This window comes from Drosophila persimilis, unplaced genomic scaffold (genome assembly GCF_003286085.1).
Source record: "Drosophila persimilis strain 14011-0111.01,24,50 unplaced genomic scaffold, DperRS2 tig00000191-arrow-pilon, whole genome shotgun sequence".
Taxonomy (NCBI): Eukaryota; Metazoa; Arthropoda; class Insecta; order Diptera; family Drosophilidae; genus Drosophila; species Drosophila persimilis.
The window spans coordinates 10659330-10683155 of NW_020825298.1; the positions used below are offsets into that span (position 1 = coordinate 10659330).

The 23826-nt window shown below is 42.8% G+C and overlaps 1 protein-coding gene across 2 annotated transcripts in view; it reads left to right on the top strand.

Annotated features, from left to right (window-relative positions):
- The window catches only part of LOC6588799 (S phase cyclin A-associated protein in the endoplasmic reticulum), a 32659-nt gene extending 9860 nt beyond the window's left edge, over nucleotides 1-22799 (top strand). For both annotated transcript variants that reach the window (XM_026988364.1, XM_026988365.1), the window contains 5 exons: nucleotides 17728-17873; nucleotides 17945-18037; nucleotides 18330-18421; nucleotides 21672-21998; nucleotides 22054-22799. In XM_026988364.1, the coding sequence (XP_026844165.1) occupies nucleotides 17728-17873; nucleotides 17945-18037; nucleotides 18330-18421; nucleotides 21672-21998; nucleotides 22054-22170 (775 nt within the window). In that variant the 3' untranslated portion in view covers nucleotides 22171-22799. The remainder of the gene's footprint in view (nucleotides 1-17727; nucleotides 17874-17944; nucleotides 18038-18329; nucleotides 18422-21671; nucleotides 21999-22053) is intronic.
- The last annotated feature ends 1027 nt before the right edge of the window (nucleotides 22800-23826 follow it).

A 23826-nucleotide genomic window follows, 5' to 3' on the forward strand; every position in this document is an offset into this window, starting at 1 on the left:
ATTTCCTTTTGACTATAATTTTTTGGGGTGTGGAGGGGGTGGTGGGGGGCTGGGCAAAACCACCCCCGCACATTCATCTACCGGCTGTCTCACTCGCTCTCCGTCTCTGTCTCTGTGGCACCTTCATTTTTTGGCTTTGGTTGAATGAGAAATTCAATTCGCCGCACTTGAATGGTCCGCCATCTTCTCCCCGCTGCTCGCTGCCCGCTCTCTGCTCCACTTCCATTTTCTTTTTAGAAGTCTGGCCACATTGGTGAAATGTTTTGTAGCTTTCTCCACCTCCATCTCCGGCTTCTTCCACTCCCTAATTCAATTGCAGCTTTCTTTTCTTGTTCCTGTTCTGCCTCTTCTACGTGCAGCTTTTTGCGAGATGCATAATTAAATTTTTGTTTACTTTTAATTGGTCAGGTTTCTTGGGAGAGCCACAGGACTGGGGTCCTCCTTGGACCTTGGGAGTTGCTTCCCAATTTTTGTTTTTTATTTGAATAAAGTTTTGTACTGGAAGAGCGCTGTGTAATCGAATCAAACAGTTGGGATAGAGGAACTTCAAGGGAACTTCTTGCTTTCGGAGGAAAGCTATTGCTTGTTGTTGGGTTTCTTACCATGGGGAGTAAAGGTACTGCAACTTTTGGGGGTACAACTTTGATTTTTCATATTTTTACTAAACAATTGTTTAGGAATATATTCATTAATTAATGAAGCACAGAAAGGTAGGGTGAGGAAGGAAGGTTTTTACCTTTAATATGGCATAGAAACATATAATTTATTTTTAAATTTTAATTTTCCTCTTTTTTCAAACTTTTGAATAAGAAAGAGTTTTTATTGTTTTTAAAGATGACAAATTAATTTTAAAAATAATCAAAAATTTGTTCCTTTTAATCTTTATTAATTTTTTAAGCTTACGATCCACATTTTAGAACGATTTAGAACGAAAACACTTTTTATTGGGGATATCCAAAAGGTTTAATCAACTAAGATATCCTTTAGGTAAATTTTTAATACATTTAGAAAAAATTAATTAACTTGAAACACCAGAAGATTGTCATTTAATCATGTCAGATCTATCTATTTTCGTTCCATAATTTGTTTTCTATAAAAATTATCGCACAGCAAAGACATTTTTCATGGTCTTGGCAATCATTAATCAAATCATATCACATATAATTCAAAATTCCTTTCAAACCATAATTCATGCTCATGTAAATGGTACCCTCAGACCGTAACAAATTTGATTTGCTACACTTTTTGCCACCTTCCCATCGGAGAAACAGATAGGAGTATCTATCTGGGGCTATCTTTTTACAATGTAATTGATTCATAATTAATCAACACAATCATTAGACCCCCTCTTGGCGCATAAAAAATGAGCAGTAAATATATTTTAATCATGATGTGATCATCAATCCCATAAAAAAAAGGCAACGCTGTCGTCTGAGGAGAGAGCCCTGCAATCATAACGATGATTTGGCACGCGATAAAGCAAACACCCCGAGGAGAACCCAAACCCAAACCCAAACCAAAAACGAAAACCGAAACCCAAAACCGGAACCCCTTCTATGCGCAACCCCTAATGTTTCCAGTCATAATGAAATATGCATATTCCACGTACAATATATGGAAAAGAAATCTAGATATATTTTATCCTGCCGCGTGTTCCTTTTGTTTGTCTGCTGTGCCTTGCCTCCTGTTTGGAAGGATGACACCCTGGCGAGGCGGCTGCTGTTACTGCTGCATTTACTGCCTGTGTTTTCGTACTCTGGGCCACTGCTGTGCGGCAGTTAATTTAATTACCCTTTAAGTAACCATATCGAATGGCCAATTTGGAGTTATGGCCAAGTAGAAGACTTTGGGGCTTACATATCCTTGGCAGCCACATCCCCAGTCCACAGCTACAGCTACAGCAACAGCCACAGCCACATGCACATCCACATCCTGTTTGTGTGTGCACTTTACAATTGACATTGTGTGGTTGTGGATAAAACTTTGGGCTCAATTACGAGGCCACTGCCTCCCACACGTGTCTGTGGGTTTTATTTTACCATCGACATATTAGTGAAACTATTTAGACCTTAAAACAGGACAGTCAAGCAACCATCTCCTCCCAAGGCCTGCCCTGTCGGACTCTCCTATCATCTGGTCAAATGTATTAATTTCATGCCAAAGCCTTTGTTGGCCTGCTCTCTCTGTCTCTTCCCCTGCCGCTCTGAAGGATAACTATCTCCTATTCTGGCTATAGTCATGTCCTTATCCCACTATTCTATCGATAGTCCTCTCCTGCTGTAGCAGTATCTGTTTCTCGACTCTCTTACTAGCCTTGGCGTTCATTACACAGGGACAAAATGAGTAATACCTGGTTTAAAAAAATTAAATAAAAAAATAAGAATTATAATTTATACAAATATAATTATTTAAAATTCCTGATATGCACAAACCAAACTATTAATAAAAAAAAAATTAAAAATTAAATCAACATTAAAGAAAAGTTAATTTAAAAAATTGATTAAAATATAAAAAATTATTTCAAATTTCTTTTCGCAACATTTCGGTAGTGGATAATGAAGAAAAAAGTTTTCCCGTGACTCTCTTAGCTCTCTAGCTGTCTCTCACGTCTCTCTCATGTTTCTCTTTTCCTCTCCCAGTGTGGCTTAGCAGTTGAAGGCGAGTTTTCTGCGTTTCCACCTCACTTGAGGGAGCATCTAAAGAAAATCTTAAGCAAACCAGAATCACATTCAATAGCACGATTATATATTAATTTTCTTCCAGTGCATCCCTATTCCCTATTTAGTTATCCCACCCTTTTTGCTCATTCCCTTTTCCCTTTGTTTGTTTTTCTTTTTGTTTTTTTCTGTGCGGCATTTAATATCCGATTTCAGTATTTCCCCCGTCACTTTTCCATCTCCATCGCCCCCTCCTCCCCACTGTTTGCTCCTTTTCCCTGCTTTCTGTTGATTCTTTTCCACAAAGGACCGGAGCGTCATAGAGGGAATACAACGGCTATACGGCTCTGTCTCTTGTGTTCAGGCTTTTGTTGTTCGGTCGGAGAAAAGTTTCCTATTTGCTTAGTGCGACGCTCCTTTTGTTTAACCCCCAACGCCGTTCGACGTTCAAAATCAAAATATTGACTCTTAACGGTGGGTTTTTATTGATCTTAGGTCAGGCCCGCCCTGCTGGCAGGGCTGCCTCGAATTTCCTTTCGTTTTTCCTGTACATTTTTGCTGTCCCAATTGCAGCCCTAGAGACAACAACCACCTGCAGTCCTTTGCATGTCATAATTGAATTCAAATCACAAAACTGTCACACAACTAATCAGAGCTGTCATTTGCCTTCGAGTGAGAAGAGGTCCTGCAGTCAACTGGAGCTTCAGTTTTTCGTTTCGTTTCGTTTTCAGTTTTCGTTGCTCATCTGTTCGCTCGCTTCGACATTCAAACTGTCAAAAAGTCAGCATCAATTACAGTTACAAAGACATCAGAGCAGCAGGAGCCCAACCCCCGCACACACCCAGGATTTGGGCACACTGAGAGTGCTGCACTGGAGAGAGGAGAGGGGGTGTGCCTATGGACAGGGCAAGGGTCAGAGAGTGGTAGCCTCAAAAGAAGTGTAGCCCAAAACTTCGCTGTAGATTTGCATCAAAATGCATTTGGTCATACAGGGCGGGATTTTTCCGGAAAAAAATAGATTTGCGAGGGCTGAACGAGAAGTTTTTGGGAGGATAGAAAGTGTACAAGGCTATAGGGAACTATAATAATGTATATATGGGCAGATAAGTGAAGGAAGAAGTACGAAAGCAAGGCTGTTTTACGAAGAGAATGAGAGGGTAAAGAAGAGGGTACTCAGAACCCTCTCTTTTTGAGAGAGTAGCCTCGGCAAGAGACTGCATTCGGTTCTGAAGCCGAGCAGGTTCTTCAAAGTGTTCTATAATCTTTAATATAGGTGAAGGCCAATCTCCCGCACCTGCTGTTTCCCAAAGATCTACCACTTTCTTGTAATTTCTGTCCAAACTTTGGTGCAGACCCTCGCCGAACATAACCCGAAGAGGTCATATGCAAAAGTCTGACATATGCGCTAACATTTTGCATGCAAAAAGGCGCAGCAGCAGCGACAGCCTCAACAGCTCTCTCCCTCTCCCTCTATCGGTTTGCAGCCCCAGTCCCTTGTTTCTGGATGAGCTGCATGTCAAAAGTTTGATGAGTGCCTGTCCAGCCATTGCCGCATGTCAAAGACCCAAACGGGAGATGGGACTGGGGGACTGGAAACCGGGTACTGGGTACTGGGAAGGCCTTTTGGCTATTGAATTACCTACACACAGGCTCGAGGCTGAGGCATTCGTTTGAGTGCATTCGCTTTGATTTTTGCCTTGTTGTTTTTTTCGTTCCCCGTTTCCCAGTTTTCGGGCATGCTACCTCTCTAGGGGAATATTAAGAGTGGGGGGGAGCGAACCACCACCCACCAAGATGAAGTTCTGTGTGGGTTGTAGGCGACATATGTAAAATGTGTAAAGTGCAGTGCCAGTTACAGTTAATTTAATGCTCGTCAGAGAGAGGAGAGAGAGACACGCTGAAGTACGAGTGATAATGCACCACCACCCTCTCTATAAGTCTCATCCTCCCCCGATGTTTTCGTTGTTGTTAGTTAATGCGCATCGCTGGATGGAACAACCAACTGACGCATCACTCAATCAAATGGCAATTGCGAGGGCTTAACACGGTGCCGCAGGCAAAGGCGATTCGAGCAACCCTCGAATTATAGTTATATTCGTGCAGAAGATAGTCGGTCGGTCGGGTGGTCGCATCCCCCCTCAAGTCGGATCTAGAACTGGTGCAAATTAACACGCTAAGCACTTGAATCCGGCCAAATGTGGCATGAGTAATGCCCTCAAGTGGCTTCGCCTCGCATCGTTCCAACAGATGGCGCACATTACAAGCCACTAATCCACTCCCCCGACCTCCCCCCACCTCCACTGAGCCGCCTGCCTATAAATGGCTGTAAAAATTTACGATGCAAACTAAAAATCTTTTGCAAAAGTACTAGTGCGACTTGGCCACCATAGTAAAGGTCATTTAGCACTAAGGGAAAAAAAGGAAAGTCGTCTCTCCCTTGGTTATGGCTATTCAATGGGAGAGTGGGCTAGGGGGGGCCATTGCTATTCCTACTATATGACGGGGCGCCACATTTATGATTGGACAACGACTTTCCATAAATTCTAATTTGATTTTGCCACTAAAGTGCCATAAGAACGCAATTTGGTTGGGCCCCACCTCACACACACACACACATATGGAAGGGAGATGGGAACCTTTACTTTGGGCATAATTTTTTACGATGCTCGCTCGGCGACATTTTCATTCGTTCGCCATTTTCCATTTTCCACTTTTCCCCCAACACACACATACGCACATACACATATCCACAAAGAAAGCCAAATCACAGGCGTCCATTTTCAGTGCCTTCTGACTTAGCCTCCAGAATCGTAGAGGTCTCTACTCGAATAGGGGGGTATATGGACTATTCTGTAAGGATAGATATGCGAGAAGGGTGACCCCAAATGATATTTCTTACCTCCAAAAGAAATCTTTCAGTTCTAAATGCTTTGTAATTAGGTATTCCAAGTCGAATTATTCACGAAATACATGTTTTAAATAGGTGACCCCGATCAGTATTTCTTAAAAAATACCAATCTTCTTCAACATCATTAAATAATTTAGTGAAGAATGTGTTACGTTTTGTGTCTTAATTTTTTCAGCTTACCTGGCTATTCTTTTAATTTTTGGTGACCCCGATTGCCTCTTTCCATACAAATCTTATCTTTCTTTATAATAACTTTCTTTTAGATATATTTGAATACATCATCTATGCTTAAATATTCCTTTAAAACATGAACTTTATTAAACGAAACATTCTCCTCTATTTGGTGACGATGTGCTCTTTAGCCCAATGAAAAGGGTATTGCAGTCTTCGTTTTCCCCCCGTTTTCTTTTCCTCGTTTTAATGCCGTTTTTTGTGTACGCCATGGATATTGCTCCTTCCCCGTGTGTTTCGCTGTATGTTTTGTGCCACTGGCTTTTGTTGTTCTTGTTGCTATTTTATTTTATTATATGCACTTTTCTTTTACAAAATGGCGGCAAACGTCGCCTCACGGTCCTGTTCAGGGTCTCGGTGCGGGATTTTCAGGAGTTTGAGGAGCGGAGGGAGAACATCGTTATGGTTGCGGTTATTTGGCGCCATGTTTTTGCCCCTGCCATGCGGGTTTGTGGGGAAGTCCTTGCGATGTTGGTGGTGCTGCTGCTGCTGCCTTCTGCTCCATCTTCGCGCCTCGTTTGAGTTTTACGAGCGGCTTTACTTTCTCGCAGCTATTTTGGCGCTGGCTCTCTGGCTTTTTAACAGCCTCGAAAAGGTTGCCCGGGGAGCCAGTCAGCCCAGGGTCCCACCCGTCATCGCTGGCGGTTCTAGCCCCCACGTGTGTTGTCCATTTGTCCCCAGCCCCCAGTCCCCAGGATGGAGCATCTGCGAGTACGTTCATACGTATCTGCCTTGTGGTTTTGTATTTGTGCGCTGTGACAGGCCCCATATGGAAAGCAGTCGGCGGTACGGCGGGCAAAAACTGCTGAAATTTTATTTTCAACGCGCGTGTCGTAATTGAAGACGCACCAAAACTCTTTCTCCACCGCCACCCTGTGCGTTACCCTGTCTGTCAAAACATGTACATATATATTTATATATATAATATCAGACCAAACGTTTACCCCGTCGTCTGTCTATCTGTCTGTCGTTCTGTCCTTTGTTTTGGGGTAAATGGAAAACGCTTTGGGTGGCGTTCGTTACTAAGAAAACACAGGAGACACAAGACAAGAACTGGGGAATGGGCAGACGGTATGGTATATGGTATAGATAGGATGGATGGATGGATGGATAGACTGATGGCTGACGTGTTGATGAATTTTCATTTTAAAAACTTCTCTAGACAGGATTGGAGATTATATATCCCATGTGTGATTGCCACATCCGTGTTTGTCTTTGCTTTATGGCCTACCGCATGGCACCACATCATCGCATATCTATGTCTGGAATTTACTTGAATTTCAGTTGGAGATACATTTCGCCTTTCCCCTTTTGGTATACTTTTTTGCACACTTTCTCTGGGCACACTTGACAGCTCAATCTCGGCACTTGCCACGGCCACTCTGCAGGCCCTCAAGCCCTCTCTCGCAAACCCCTTGTTTAATGTGAGTTTAATCAATGATGCATATTCGTATAAAAAAAGTGAGCAACAACCCCGGAGGCCTGGGGGCACAGTCTGCCTGTGCCTCTTCCCCTTTAAACCGAACTGACAACCAAATGTCTTAATTTATTCATAACTTTTTATACATGTTTATTAGACTGTACAGAGTCCGCGGGGTAGGGGTTAGGGGTTAGGGATATTGTTTGCCGAATGCAACCCCTCTCTGCTCCTGCTGCTGTGGCTGCTTCCACTCACCCCTCGCTATGCAAAACAATTTCCATGTTTTGATTTATGAATGATAATGCGCTGTGACACATCCCGAAACGAAACGAAACGCAACCGAAATGAACCGAACAGCAGCAGAAACAGGATAATCCAGGCAGGGACTTGATTTTGGCATATGTCTGCATTGCGTTTAATTTGCATTAATGGGCGTGGTAATGGGCCGAAGGTTCTGGCCACTGAATTTTGGCCGCTTAAATGAGGCGCAACCTAATAAAAAGTTTAACAGATTTAAAAAAAAAACTCGCAACTGTCGCAAAAAAAAAGGGTATTCGATTGTGGGCGTGCCACTAGGCTATAAGTCAATAACTAATAAAAAAAAAGGCAATAACCTTCGTTAAAGGGGAAAAGGTATTGGCAGAGGCTACACGATTAGGGGGTAGGATTGAAAGGGGTTTCGAAGGGGTAGGGCAGAACTAAATGGATATGAAATGGATATATTCGTTCAAGGGCTCAATAATCTTTGACAGCTCCTCAATACAGATATTTGCTCATTACTGGAAAAGCCAAGGGAATATATATGTACATATAAAGAACAACATATTTCTAAAATCATACAAGAAGGTATCCTGAAATGTTTAATAGAAATGTTATTACTCAAAAGGTGATAGAAGGGGATAATTAAGAGGAAACTATAACAATCTAAGAGAGATTTTCATGGCTAAATATAGTTATATCTTTCTCTTGTATTAAAAGTTTTTCCATCGCCGTCGTGGCCCCATATTTGACTCATATCGGTGCGAGCGAACGAAGCGAGTGAGTCGGGGGTTGGTGAACGGGTGGTAGGTATAGTATTTAAATAAGTCAATAAATATATTTGTTGAATCATGACAAGATGTTAAACTCATAGAAAATCACGACTTTTGGGGTCATAAATAATGATGGAGAATTTCTAGAGACGGAATGATATCATCAGAACTTAATTTATTTACCACGAACTGATTATCGGGAATAAATAAATTAGTATTCGTAATAAGTACTAGACGGTAATAGATGCTGCAAAGCTTCGATAATTTATTCGAAAGCTACGATGACAAGCTAGTGAATGCTATCGTATTTACTTTCTTAATGTAAAGAAATTAAAATCTTGGTTTTCTAAACCACATTATAACTAAAAATGTGTACAAATATGACTTACCGCTTCCTTTCATGCTGATTCATGAATTTTTCCTGAGTTTTGCTTGATCTTAAGAGGATTTTCACTCTACACTCTTTTAGTATTATGGATCTTGGCCATTTCATCGCCTTTTATTTCATTGCATTCTGCCATCTTTATTCCGAGGCATCTTTGGCGCTCATTTATTACACGCTTTACTTTCTGCTTAGGTTCCATGGAGCTTCTTTCTGATAAGCGGCTGCTGGGGAGGGCAGCATTCCCCCCACTCGGTTTGGCTTGGGTCTCGCCTTTTTGCCACTTTGCGCATTATTTATGATGAGCACAAAAGGCCGATACACACACACTGTCCCATGCTCGCAGATACAAATACGCGTGTATCTCACGGATACTCGTGCATGGTGGAATCCTTTCGCTGCGGTTTTTCGCTATGCGCTGGGCCTTGATCTCTGCCTTGCGGTTGCGGTATATTCCGGCGCCTCTCGCGCTGTCTGTCTCCCTCTCTGGCGCTACTTCTTTCTCCCTCCCTCTGTCGGGGACGTTGCGTGAAAATCAATTTACGTCAATGTCTGGGACCCGAGACCATCCTCATCCACAGTCCACATCCACAACTGAATCATCGTCATCATCATCGAGTGAGGAGCGACAGTCGCGAGGTAAATGAATTAAAATCGCTGTTGTTGCTTATACGATACGTAAAAATTCATTTGCATTCATCGAAAAATGAAACAAGATGGAAATTTTATGGGGGGATAAGTATTTCGACCAGAGGATACCCTGTGAATATCAAAAAGAGAAATGGGAATAATTTAATTTATAGAAAATTAAATATTACCAAAGAGTCCACTCGATTCGATCATGATGGATTTTTCAGGATTGATAGACAAGTCTATGGAATCAATATCTTCAAAATTGGAATACCCCAACGTTTTCTAGACATTAAGAGGGATTAAAATAGAAGAAATATCATTCCTTTTGGTGCTTATCAGAAAGGAGACTTCTCCATTTACCCGCTCCATATATTTCCCTAAAAACAATACACCCTTTTTCCCACCACTTTCACGGGGTATACAAAAGTTGAATCCGAAATTAATTACGATCACAACTGGAACTCTTATCAGTCCAAGGTGCGGCCCTGCGGCGCACAGCTGCCTTGTCCCCTCACTCCTCCACCCCTTCACTCGTCCTCTCTTCTCTCCGCTTGTCATTTGATTTGTGTTTCTTTTATTTTTTTGTATTTAAAGTTTTATGTTTTTTAAATTTAACGCTTAATTACAATAAAATCACACACAAATTAGTTACATTTCCGCGAAGATTTTCAAGCGTTTTGCGTGACAGCTGTGTAACCCACCGACCACCGAAAATGTGGGCTGGGGTGGACCCAATGGACAGGGCGTGACCGTATCTGAGGTCCTGTCGAGCCACACGGCATTGTGTCCCCTGGGCATGACCGTATCTGAGGTCCTGTCGAGCCACACGGCATTGTGTCCCCTGGGCATGACCAATTGAATTGAACTGGCTTAAATAAATTCTGAAAAACTATATAAAAAATACTTAAAAAAATGTTGGAAAGTGAACTTCAGGCAGAGGCTTGACCCAGGAAGAAGTGTGGTTTTTGGGTGTAGAATAGGGAATACTCTATAAATGAGTTTGATTTGTGGTTGGTGGAGTAATGAATGTAAGAAATATCTGGGGAGGGAATTTTTATTGGGCTAGGGGTCAGTTGAATGGATGCAAATTTCTGTTGAACCATTTCTTATGGATAATCCATGTGCTGTATGATTTCTATGTGTATTCCATCTTCTAATGAACGATTTTATAGAAGGTTAAATATATTTAAGACTGAATCTTTTAAATGATTTTCCACCAGGAATATTTTTCGTAGTATTCGTCATTTATTGTCCCGATATATAAACCATTTTCCTCGTAGATTTCTATCGTATAGGTCTGCAAAAAATATCTATCATTTATGATAAGAACCTCTCTTTGCAAGACCACATATGTCACATCCTAAAAGTACTATATTCGTCATATTCCTGTGCCAAAACCCTCAACAATTCGCATACCTCCTCTTGAAGCAACCTCCTGTCCAAACCCCAGCAGGGAACCATAACCAAATCGAAGCCTCAACCAAAACATTTACAAATGCAATTAAAGCATTCAAGCATTCCGACCATCATAGGAAATCATAAATCCAATCAAAATATAGGGGTGTTCCCATTGACCATTTCGTTTTGCTGTACAGCAGAAATCCGCGAAAAAACTGCACCCGAATGCGGTCAAATTCAATTTCTATATCAATTTGGAATTGCATTTGGCTGGCAGTTTCCTTGGACTCCTCCAGAGTCCAGAATTGATGGTCAGAGGAGTGCGCAGGGGGAGAGCAACAAAAGGATAAGTCTAAGTAAGTGGGTTATTAGCACCGCAGGATGTCCAGAGTGGCAAAAGGACACGGAGCGGACCGGGAGGACCGCCTGCCGGGCGGAAAGCAATCCGAAAAGGGCTCCTTGCTGGGCATTAGAGAGTCACGTACGCGATTCAATGAGAATGTTGTTCTGTGCTGCCGTGGATGTGAAGGAGGCGTTTCATATTAGTAATGTAAACATCCTCCCGTAGAAGGGGGCGGCAGCAGCAGCAATTGAAATTCATAAGAAGGACATTACTGCGGAGGTCTTAGCCCCATTGGCCGTCTCGAATTGAGATCTCTCTGTGGAGAATCTGTACAGCATGACGGATTGTCTTAGTCCTGCCAGAGATTTATATGACACCACCCATACCATCCCGCCCTCCTGCTCCTCGTCTGGTGACAGCAGCTGCTGTACGTGCTGCCCTAATAAACCCAATAATTATGATGATAAAATGATAATGATGATGATGTCACACTGGCTGTTAATGATAACGATGGCACTGCTGCTGCTGCCGCTGTACCCACTGATAATGTTACTTAACTCCACATGCCAACATTTTTCCGAGTCGAAACATTAAAAGTTCCAGGGCACCCTCCCCCGGTTCGGTGTCTCCCTTTAGGGCCATAAAGGAAGCAGTCGAAAAACTTGCAGCATGAAATTATTTTACACGCGGTCTAATGCATAAACATGGCCAACAAAGTTGGCTCTGGCCTCGCCAGCACCAGGTGTGTGTGAGTATCATCAATGGGATACACCTCTCCTCCCCAGACCAGAACAGACCAGACCATACCCTACCCCACCCCATAACCTATTCAAATTGCATTCCAGTCGAGCGGAGGGTTGCCTGCTGCCACTTGTGGGCAATCAGTGCGCTCTCGACTCTTGGACTACCCCTAAAAATCCTCCTCGACTCGGTCTGCATTGTTTTGACATGACACCACGGGAGGCTAGAGGGTAGTAGCGTGCGAGGAGCCATGGCCCGACAGCCATTCAGCCCTCCACCAAAGGAAACAGTTGCTCTTAATCAAGTGCTGACAACCAGCAGAGAAAACAATTTCCAATTGCATTTTAATCAACTTTCCATTCCCGCGGCTCGTGCTAGGGGATTCCCTGAACCCCTGAATACACATATGGATATATGTATATCTTTTATTCCCGGTTTAGTTTCACATTTAACACCTTTCTGCCTGTCTGTCGTCTGTCGTCTTCCTGGCGTTTGTTTTGCTTTCCGTGCGCTACAATCGAAATCTCCTAATGTTGTTTTAGGCCCACCGCAAGGCTGTATTTCCCTGACCTGAAATCCGTTCCGTTCCGTTCCTCTCCGTTCAGGTTTCTGCACTCGTATTGCCGTATGAATGGGTTGCCGACTGCCAGCTGGCATTTTTCCAGCCTCCGCCTCAGTTTCGGCCTCAGTTGTTGACTTTATTTTGATTGAATGAATTTGAATTTGAATTTGATGCATTTCAATGATTTCGTCGTGTTCAAATTGAATTACTGCTGGAAAAGCTGCTAAGCAGATTTGATGCTGAGAAAACACATGAATGTTAGGGTTAAATAGTGTCCCCATACAGGACATGGTTTTCGGTAGAATGTGCGCTGGGATGTAGTTTTTTGATAGGACAATGAAAACTCAAATAGTTGGAGAATATTTTGTTCGCTTTTGAAAAGTGAGAACAGAAATTTAGGTGGATTCTTTATGGTGAATATTTATAAGAATCTTTTCGAAAGTCGTAGTTCTTAATAGTTCTACATTATTTAGGTTCCGTTTTTTTGAATTTTTAAGCTTATTTCGAAACAGTTTTGATTGGAATCTTATGAGAATAACATTATATAGTATGTAGATTCTTGATGATTCTTAAAGGTTGTAAAACTTGAAAACTTATCGAAGAGATTTATGTACTGAAACCTACTGAAACTTCTAGGATCTTTTGTAGGTCTGGAAATAAATTTATAAAATAAGGCAAAAATACTTAAAAGGTGTGCATCTATTGTGTATATAATTCCAAAGGTCTTAAGGAGTATTTAGAGTACTCTTTATATAGATCTCTCAAAACAAGATTCAAAAATCTTCTGCTTCTAGTCAAATATTGAATAATTTCTAGTCAATAAATAACAGATTTAGTTGTATCCATTACTGGAGCTATTTCTATATCTATACTAATATATCTTTTACTACTATTTATCTATCATTTGCTTTATTCACGGAATTTCATTAAGGAACCATAGTAACTCTTCAATCCGTTAAGGGCCCTTCATTGCCTCCAGGGCCGATTGTGATTCCTTGAAGTATCCCTTTCCCCCTCTCCTCCCCTCCCCCCATTGCTGACTGCCAATAAGCCTCAATCATTCGCCCATTTTCTTGTCGTTAGTGTCCATATGTTGTCTGTTTGGGTGTATCCTCCTACCTTTGCTGCCTCCAGCCCTTTCCCTTGCCTTCCTTTTGTGCTCCAGAGACAACCCGCACTTGTTAAGCGCCCGGAGCGGTCAAAGGCAAACCGAAATTACGCTCCGGCCAAAACGGGGTAAATCAGGGGACGGACAATGGCAGAACCAGCAGCAGCAGAACCATACCATGTGTCACATCATTTGAAAACGATTTAAATTCATGAACCCTCTCCAGGATATATCCTTAGTGTACTCCCACCCCCTGGACCCGCGACCCTTGAGCCTGGAGCCTGGACTCGGTGGCTCGGTGGCTCGAGTAATCAACAGCCAAATGACATTTCATTTGCTCTCGTGGCAAGGTGTTTCATTTCACATATCAACAGGACACACAGCACAGGGCACGGAGGGAACAGTTGTAGCTAGAGATTGGTCCGGAGCAGGCGGAAGGGGGGCTTAGTGTCCTGTTTAACCTCTGCCGTGGCATGAACATTAACATGTCCTGGCCGTCTCCGGGGCCGTGTCCGTGTCCATGTCCTTGCCGCTGCCGCTGCCACTGCCACTGCCCCTGCCACTGCCGCGCTGCCCGTGTCGTCATTGTCAACGTAAATCTGTTTTGATTTTAATCCTGCTTATGCGAGGCGAACCCGAAATGCATGCCATTGGTCCTTGAGGGGGTCCTCCCTGCCCGACTCTCTCCCTCTCCCTCCCTCTCACTCTCTCTCCGTCTCTATCTCCATTGTTGTTCAGCGAACTGTGCTCCTTGTTGTCGGAACACACGCAAATCCGCTGATGTCGATATGGCTCCTGTTCCAGCGACTGTCCGTGTTCTTGTTCCCGTGTCCCAGCATCCTGATTATGCGCCTTAAGTGCCGAAATCAATGCACACAAATGCCCAAATTACAAGCACAGGCAAAGGACATTTTTCTGCAGTACGTTAAGGCCCGGAAAGTGGTGGATTTTTTGTTTACTTCCTTCTAGCAATTGTAACTATTTTGTTTATTAAACAATTGTGTGAAGGAGAGCACGGCTGCGATGCGACGCGATGCTGTGTGCCCCGAGGACGAGGACGGGCACGGGGACGAGGACGAGTTAAGTAGCGTGTGCATTTGACACTTGTTAAAATATTTGCGCCTGCCTCAAACACACACACACACACACACACCCAGAGACAGAGACACACAAAACAGCCGTCCACTCGAGGGAGGTCCTTTGGGGGGTAGAATGTTGCAACTGTCGCGTATTTAGCGAACGTGTTTTCACAACTAACAAGGATGTTAATTCTTTTTTTGCGTCCTTATTTTTATTTCCAGCTTTCCACCAAATGCCTTTTCACACCCAAAAACCTCGTCCATGTCTGTATTTTATTTTACCCTCAAAGAGAGTGTACTTTGATTTTGTCGCAAAGGTGGAAAAAGCAGAGAAAAAATAGTTGTTTAATAGTCAGATATATAGATATTAATAGACAGATATATATGATAACAGAATTTTTACCTACAACCTCTTTATCATATAACTATGGGAACAGTCTGTAACCAACCATCATGGATTGCAGATTTTTTATTATTTCAAGGAAATTTCATTGCGATCCGAAGACTTTTATATGGAAAATCTACTCCAATTATACATTTCTAAGTTTGAACCTAATCAAAAGATTATATTCCTTAAGTTTTATCTGAAAACTTGGCCGTAGAACAAGTTTTTCTTGGCCGTAGAACAAGTTTTTCTTGGCCGTAGAACAAGTTTTTCTAAGAAAAACTATTGTATATTCCAAGATAATCCAACGAAACTTGACAAATTTCAGTATAATATATCTTTACATATCTTAATTCAAATTTAATTGAAATTAGATCACTGAATCATGAATTTATCATACGAAAAAGGCCTGGAAAAATGAGCTTGAGTAGCGAAAAATAGCTTCTTTTTAAAAGATAATCCAACAAAACTCCGATTCTTGTATTTCCATACGTTTAAATCAAAATCTTTCTTCGAATCAAGTCTCTTGTAAAGGGTATCTACACCCTCGGCTCTTGGCTATATATCATTTTGTGTTTTATTTTTATTTCGTCGCCATCGTTGGCGCTACTGCTGCTGCTTTTGGCTGCTGTTTATTTTACGGCACTGACGATTATGTCCCAAGCCCGGACCAGGGTTCCCGGACAGCGGCCGAGGGAGGGAGAGAGAGAGATGGAGAGGAAACCTCAGCCACATCCGATACGCTCGCCGGCCGGGGTGTTGGCCATTTTGTGTTTGGATTGATGCGACCAACGAACTAAATACTTGGCACAAGCGTCCTACGTCCTGCCAGAGAGGAGTCGCAGCCACAGCCACAGCTACAGCTACAGCCAGGACACATGACAAACGATGACAGTTCAGAGGCGGGTGGAGGAAAGACACACACAGAGCGAGATGTGGACAGGACAGCCGAGGGTTCGGTGGGTTCGGGGGGCGGGGGGTGGTTGGGGTAAAAGCATCCTTCATGGCGCTGCTAGCTTTGGTGCTTGTTGGTTTAAGAAAATTATTAAGGATATTTTTGTGGTGCTGATGAGTTTGCCGAGTACTTTTTGTCCACCCCGGCCAGAGTTTTGACCAACCAGGACAGGAGAGCAAACATCATGTGGGTTGTGCTCTCCTCTCTCTCGTCCTGTGTCGCCGCTAAGTGTCCTGTGTGCGATGTGGAGCACAAATAGCAAAACAGGAAGCTCAAGTATGTTTACAGTTGACAACGCCAGAAATGCCAGAGTCCATCCGGATCAGGGCGGGGAGGGGGGGCCCGGGGTTGCGACTCATCCGGGCAAAGGCACGTAGTCCTTCCCGGGCTTTGTTTGTCCTGCTCCCATGTGTGATATGGGGTCTGCTCTGCTCTGCTCTGCTCTTCAGCTTGTGTCCTGTGTGTCCTGTGTGTCCTGTGTGTCCTGTCCTCTCTGTATATCTGTGTGTGCGTCTGCGTTTGAGTAATGGACGCTTTTATTTGTGAACAGGACTTTTGGCTGTGTCAAAAGGGGTCAAAATGGATTTTTCGGCCATATAAAAATTTTTGCTCTGCTCTTGTTTGCCTTTTGACGCTGCTCGCTCCTTCGAGGGGAGGAGGCACATTGTCCTGGCACATCAATCACTCATTTCAAGATCCGTATATGTTTATGGGACTGGCTGGACTTCCACTTAAATAGCAGAAATCTGTATGCCATTCATTTATATTGTAAACATGGTTGGCCATGGACTGGCACTGGCCTGGACTGGCCATGGACTGGCCATGGACTGGCACTGGACTCCTTCATTTATTATGATAAATCACACACGAATGGGAGACCGAATGGGAGTCCCAATTGTTTGTCCCATTTGTGTGTGTGATATTTTTAGTGTTTGTAATCAGAATTCGCTTAATTGAAATCAAAACAATTTCAAATATATTTGCACAACAATTTTCCCCTCACACTCGCTCTCTCTCTCTCCCTCTTTCTCTCTATCGAAAACACAAGAATGAAAGCGAAAGGTCAGAAGGACTCTTGAAGCTAAAACAAAAATCTCTTCAATGTATGCCATGTCACAGTTCTCCTTCATTCCAAAAGCTTCTTTATTCCGTTCCACATTGAAATTCTCTCATTTTAAATCACATTTCTCTGCCATGAGGGGGATTCGCACTCGTATTTGCTTACAAACATTTAGCAGCATTTTATGAACGAACGAAATCTTTTGCTAATCGGTTTTTAATGCTAGAAGCGTGCTCCTGATTAGCATATGAAAGAATTATATGGCCATTGTCGGGGTGGTGGGCTGTGGCCTCTCTCGGGGGCTTAAAACACAATTTTCAATCGGCCTTCTCCTGCGGCTGAAACAAATGTGCAAAGAATCTGAAGTGTGTGCTTTTTTATGGCTTTCGGTTTTGAGTCTCTGCAGAATGTTGCAAAGAATATTAATGGTTTGGCTTCAAAAAGGTATTATGGAATATTATTGCATTCAATTTGTTGGATTTTCATTTATTGCGTAAAACTTTCATGGAACATTTATTATTAAATGAGGAAATTTCTTAAGAAACAAAAGCCCCAAAATGTTGTGAGAGCTATGACTCTTTGGAGATCTTTCAAAAGGTTTACTCGGCTATCGAAAACTGTTATAATCTCTATCTGTATCTATCTATGTATCTCTTGAAAATCAACAAGCTTTGTAGAGAAATAATCTTCTATAAATTGCTTTATAAGTAGATTGTTCTAGAAGACAATTCCGTAAAGGGTTTTTTCTGCTCAGAATTGTGAAATAATATTCCAGATTTTAAACTGATTGATTCAAAACTAATCAAGATTGTATCTTTCTTGCATCGCTTCCAGCTATGCGGTGGTCACGGGCCTCATAGATCTCCTGTCGCGCCGCAACCAGAAGGTGCGCGAATCCATCGAGCAGAACCACAGCGTGATGCTGGACCTGCTGACGACGATCGGCTTCATCAGTCGCTTCATTGATATCTGCCAGCCGGGTGAGTCATGCACGGAAGTTCGCACCTGATTGAGGGTAAATAACGCGCTCTCTTCCTTTCGCTTCCTTTAGGTCCTGCCGATCCGACACGCCTGCTCAACGCGGCCAAGAGCACGGAACTCTTCGGAACAGTGACCATGCTCAGTGGCAGCATTGTGCCAATTGGTAAGATGGTGCAACCCTACCAAACAGTAGCTGTGTATATCCCAAACGGAAGGGCTCTCTGGAAAGTGCTAATTACATTTCAATGCACTTTACACGGACACAACGTCCCACGCAACGTGATTTCCAGGCCAGAGCGGAAATTAGTTTTGATTTTCTTCCAGTTGCTCAGAAACTCGAATGTTTTATGAGGGAATATCCGCTATCTCTGCTCATCCGTCGCCCAACCACTTTTCTTTTACAATCTTTTATCCGTTTTTCAATTTTTTGTTGTTGTATTTTCCCATTTTTGCAGGTGATTGCATTCCACAGCGCACGACCGCCCTGGCGGCAGCTACGTTTAATCTTTACGTGTCCCTGGCCGCACTGGATGTGAACACTTTTCAGGTGAGTCGAGAGTTTACCTTTCCACCCGGCCAGCATCGGTGCTGGAGCTGGAGTTGGAGTCGGAGTCGGAGGACTTTGAACGGCAAATGTCGAACTACGACGGAGTACGACGCGTCGTACGTCGTCGTTTAAACAAATCAAAAAGTCAGTCAGCCCTTAACCCAAAGCGGCCCTGCCCTGCCGCACAGTGGTTTGACAGCAGTAGAACATGGATGTGGATACGACTCTTAGAGAGGAAGATTAGGGTTGCGAGAGGGAGATTTACATATAATTTAATGTTTAGAATTTAGGAGTTACTATCGGTTTCCCTAAAACCATTTTGAAAAGATGAAATTATATTCGAGGAATAATTTGAGTGGTTCATAATTCTTCCTCAATACAAACTCGATATAGGACATACACTTCTCTTAAATACAAAACGTATAAGCCATGAAATATTACAAAATTGTAACAAAATTCAGTCAGTGTTCCTACAAGCAACTTAGATCGATCTTAAAAGGGTTCCTTTTAATGCTTTTCTATTGACAGATTGCTATTTTTATGGTTTCCCATAGACATATTTCCTAGATTGACATCAGATCCATCTCGTTTAGCGTTCCTGCTCACAGCTAGATCCTTCTGCTTCTGCAAAATATCCTCCCTGCCTTCTTTGCTGTCCCCCTGCTGCAGTCTACAATCTTTGATGGACCTTTTTGTGTGGACATTTCTGGCCATTCCCGAACCACTGTGCCCGCTGTCTGTGCCTTGTGTCTTTCCTGCTCGAGCAGCGAAGCGCAGCGAAAATTTCATTAGAATTTTTCCTTTTTGGTTTTGTTTTTTCTGCTGTTGGAGCTGTTGTTGTTGTTGTTGTTGGGGCGGCGTTGTGTGTGCGTTTTGGCATTTCTTTGCTTTGCACTTGTAAACTTTGTCGAACGTGAAATCGCCCGTCGAAAATTGAGAAACCCCAAGAACAAAAGTTAGTGCAGACGTTTAAAACTTTTCGCAAATGCTGCTGCTGCGGCCTGCAATTTGCTAGGAAATTTCAGCAGTCTGATTTGCATATTGCCAAATGTCGTGACAGCCACGAGAATAGTATATTTTGTGTGGGGTAAGAGACACAGAGGAACAGATACAGATACAGATACGGATACAGATACATATACGCATCAGGCAGAGTGACATTTGCTTAACAGACAACACAGCGCCAAATGACAAACAGAACACGAGGCAAACGCCATTGAACCGCGATGACATTTGGCTCTGGTACCTGTGTGAAAAGTCATGGGGAATAGTGGAAGAGGCGGCGCTACTCTACATGGGGCCATGATAAAATAGAAGATGGGTGGCAGTACGCAAATATTTTGACACTTTACTTTGGGCAAATGTCAGTCACAGCCACAGCTGCTGCTGCTCCTGTGCCACCGATTGCCGAGTGTCGTCTTGGCCCCATTCCTCCTGAAATATTTATGGCTGGCAGGAGCTGCTGAAGAGTCTGCCTGATTTGTCCTGGCAGCCAAAAACCGCGCAAATGAAACGGAATATCGAAGTGGAGAGCCATCGAGAATCTCTCAGACAAACCATGGCATCGCATCGCTTCCATCCATCTGTCATCTGCATTTCATTTCCTGTGTTGTGCCTGTGTGTGTGTGTGTGTTTGTTGCACGTGTCAATATTTAGCCGTGCAGCCTGCCCAAGTCTACGCACTTGACAAACTAATTTGTTAGACAAACTTTGCCGCAAACCCGGGCTCTGCACGAGCATCTCTCTCCACCGTCATCCCATCCCGAATTGCATCTGGGATTAGTGGGTTGAACAGTTCTATTTGTTTTAAATTACCACAAAAATAGATAAAGGTTTTCTTCCAACAAACGAGGGGAGTTTGTTTTTTAGCTCTGCTGCTGGCACAACTTTTGGCAAATAATTTGATTCGGTTTTAATCAGCAAACTCAATTTTCGAGTGCCGCTGCTCTTCGCTGGGCCGCCGCTGCTTGTTTTTGCGTAAATATTGACTTTGTAAAATGAAATTTTCAAGTTTAACCCAAGCCAATGCCAGGCCACGCAATTTTCATTGCTTTCTGATGACCCTCACTTGTTGAAAGTTCAAGGGTATGTTGGGTTGGCTGAGGCGTATGAGACAGGCGGAAAAATGCGGCGCAACGAGGGGGCTTTAATCTTTAAACTATAGTAGAACTATTTGGTATAGTTGGAAGTCCTAGATTTGGAGAGCTTCTAATGCTAGAGAAGCCCCTGACTTCATAAATTCAAGCAATAATCGGAAGGGAACTAAGGGATGGATACATTAGCCTAGAGTTCCGATAAAACATATCCGATAATGTTTTAGATGAACACCCTTAAAGATGCAGAACTCTTTTAAGATATACAGTCCAACTTCCATATAGCGAGTCTCAAAGGGGGTTCGTTTTACGTAAAATTCGTATTATAGAATTAATTTTTGCAGAATATAGCATTGCAGTGTTCAGGAAAGTAGCTCGTTATATAGAAAACTTCGTTGTAAGGAAGTTCGTAATGAAAAATAAAGTTATTGTCTTCCGATCCATAGAAAATCATTCCAATTTGAGTATTATTCAAACCAAAATAGTGCCATAATCTTTCTTTTGAGAGAGATTCCAGGGTAATTGAAAGCTAATTTCCTTTTAGCCATACAAAAACCATATTTCTAATGGATATCCCATAGTCGTTTACACTCTTACTGGTACTGATTTTTTTTGGGTTTTGCTGCTGGCCGGCTTGAAAATCCTTGCTCGCTCATATCCTGCCAGAACTGGCGTTGTTCTAGCCAGCCAGGCATGTCAATTGTTTGGCTAAATATTTGCTTAGTGCTCGTACAAGTTGCCAGTTTCAGTTGTTGAATTGAGTTGAGTTTTGGTTCGGGCTTGGGCTTGGGTTTGGGTTTGGTTTTGGGATTGGGTTTTGGGATTGGTTTGGCCTGGTCGGGCAGGGCAAACAAATTAGAAGCGTCCTCTCGCTGTCCTCTCATTCCTTTATGCAAATAAATGTATACTCGTATATGGCTATAAACCATCGAGTGAATAGTCGGACAGAAGTCGAAACGGACGTGCTGGCCCCTTCATATCCTGCCCTAAACAAGTGCCACTCTTTGATATTTGCTTTGACTTAATTAAAACATTTGCACAGTGATTTTTTTTTTTTTTTGTGCCATCGTTATCCTCCCTTCAATTGTGTTGCCAATTAAATGTGTTTTTCTTTTCTTTTTCCTTTTGTGTGCTGTGTACTGTGTGCTGTCCCACAGGAGGCTCTGTCGGTGGAGGGTCCTTTGTCGCTGAAGCTGCTGGATGTGATGATGATAATATTGGACAATTGTGTGACAAACACCCCATGGATTAAGACCAGTGAGCGGACAACAATGCTAATTGATTTGATTGCCGCGCTGGCCTTCTTCGCACTGAACAACCGTCGGCATCAGGAGCTCTTGATATCCGAGCCATATGCGGCGATCTTCAAGAATCTCAGCAAACTCTCCACGCAGTTCAATCCAGTGATCTATCCATTTTTGGTCACCGCAAGCTTCAATTATACGGCAGCCCGAGAGCTCATTGGCAAACATTTCGACTTGCAAGTAAGTTATTCGAACTACTCCTTTGATCTTTACTATAGGGGCTTTATCTTTGCAGTTCCTCGATGAGTACAGCCGGTCGGATGTGGCCCAGCGCAATCGCTTGATCAAGCTCATCAACAGTCGGAACAAAGACAAAGTCAATCCGCCACAACTGCCGTTCAAAGGAGGTTAAGTCTGTGCCCTCTCTCACTACACATCCTATATATATCTATATATATATATAGACTATCCTTAAACACGAACACTACTCATTCTCAAGCATTGCCCAAGGGAGCAACGTGATATAATTTTCATAGAAAATTAGAAAAAAAAAAGCAAGCGCTGAGCAAACAACTCGAAACATTCGCAAAGAGATGAACAAACGAAGGGGAAACACAAGGAATACTTAATAATTGAGATCACAAAATATTCTAAATATAATTAATGTAATCTTAAAGGATAACTTAAACTAAACTACTAATAAAACACTCATCTCACACTCATACATTCGCATACACATTCACATATAGCCCATATATATATTTATGAAATACTCATTGTAGTCTGTAGGACGTGCCCTGCAAAGTATTAACACTCTCACCACCACCTGCATCGTCTGCACCAGAACCACACGACAAACAATCTTCCAAAATTCTCGGTTATCAAAAGAACTCTCTCACACACACACACACACACACACGCATGAAATGGCAGGAATTACGACAACCTATTGTATTTTTTATAGACGTCAACATTTTGTGGCTGAAACAATTATCATAAATCATATAAATGAAATAAACAAGTGCAAAAATGCAATGAAAATTTGTTGAGAAGAATTGGGGTTTTCTAGGGAGGTTTTTGGGTTCCAAGAAGATGACTTCTACAGGGACTAAAAGGGGTAAGGCAGTTCAAAGGCTTCTTCCCATCACAAAACGTGACGCAAAAGCCGTTCTTTAAAGGACAAAGCCCTAAGAGCCAGGTCGCTAATAGACTGGAGTGTAACAGGACACTGGACCAAGCACCCTTTGGTAGCAAGGGATTAATGGGATTGATTTCTGTTTAATGAATGGTGGTATATATACCGAACCATCCTTGAGGAGGTCGCACCAGCGAAATGTAGGTAGAAGCAATACCCGGAGGCTGCTCCCCATAGATATTTCTAAACACTAGACGTAATAGCCTTTCTTGTGGTATATCTACATAGTTCTAAGGCACACTATATATACTGCCTCTCAGCCTCCTCCAGTAAATGTCCCCTCTCTGCCACCTCTTATACACTTAATTGTCTTCCATCGGCACTTAGGCATTCCATAATTCAGATAAATAACATGTAATATATTATAATCACTGAGAAAAAGCCCAGTTCCAGTTCCAGTTCCACCTTTCAGAGAAAAACTCTTACGTTTGAAGTGCTGCAAACAATGGAGAGCAGACACGGGGAGACACGGAGACCTGGCAATTTCTTTGCCTTCCGCCCAACCAAAACTCAAATTAAAAACGACAAAAATAATGTGCCTTAATCATTTGTGGGCGTGTTCCAGTGGGCGGGAAAACAAAAGCAAAACTCATCAGTGACGGCTTCGTCGAGACAGAGACATCGCCGAGCCGAGCGTCTTTTGTCCTGCCCCCGGGAGCAGTGGACGTGGGCGTGGACCTGGGCATGTGTCGGGCTGTCCATTGTCTCGATTGTACTCGTCGCTGCACCTAGCCTCAGTATTATGTATGTCACACGATGTGGCACAGACGGAGAGGCAGCAGCAGCCACGACGACATCTAATTTCTTTGGACATTGTACGTGTGGGTTTTTTAATGCTGCCATATGCACAACCCCTGGCCTGGACGAAGAGGG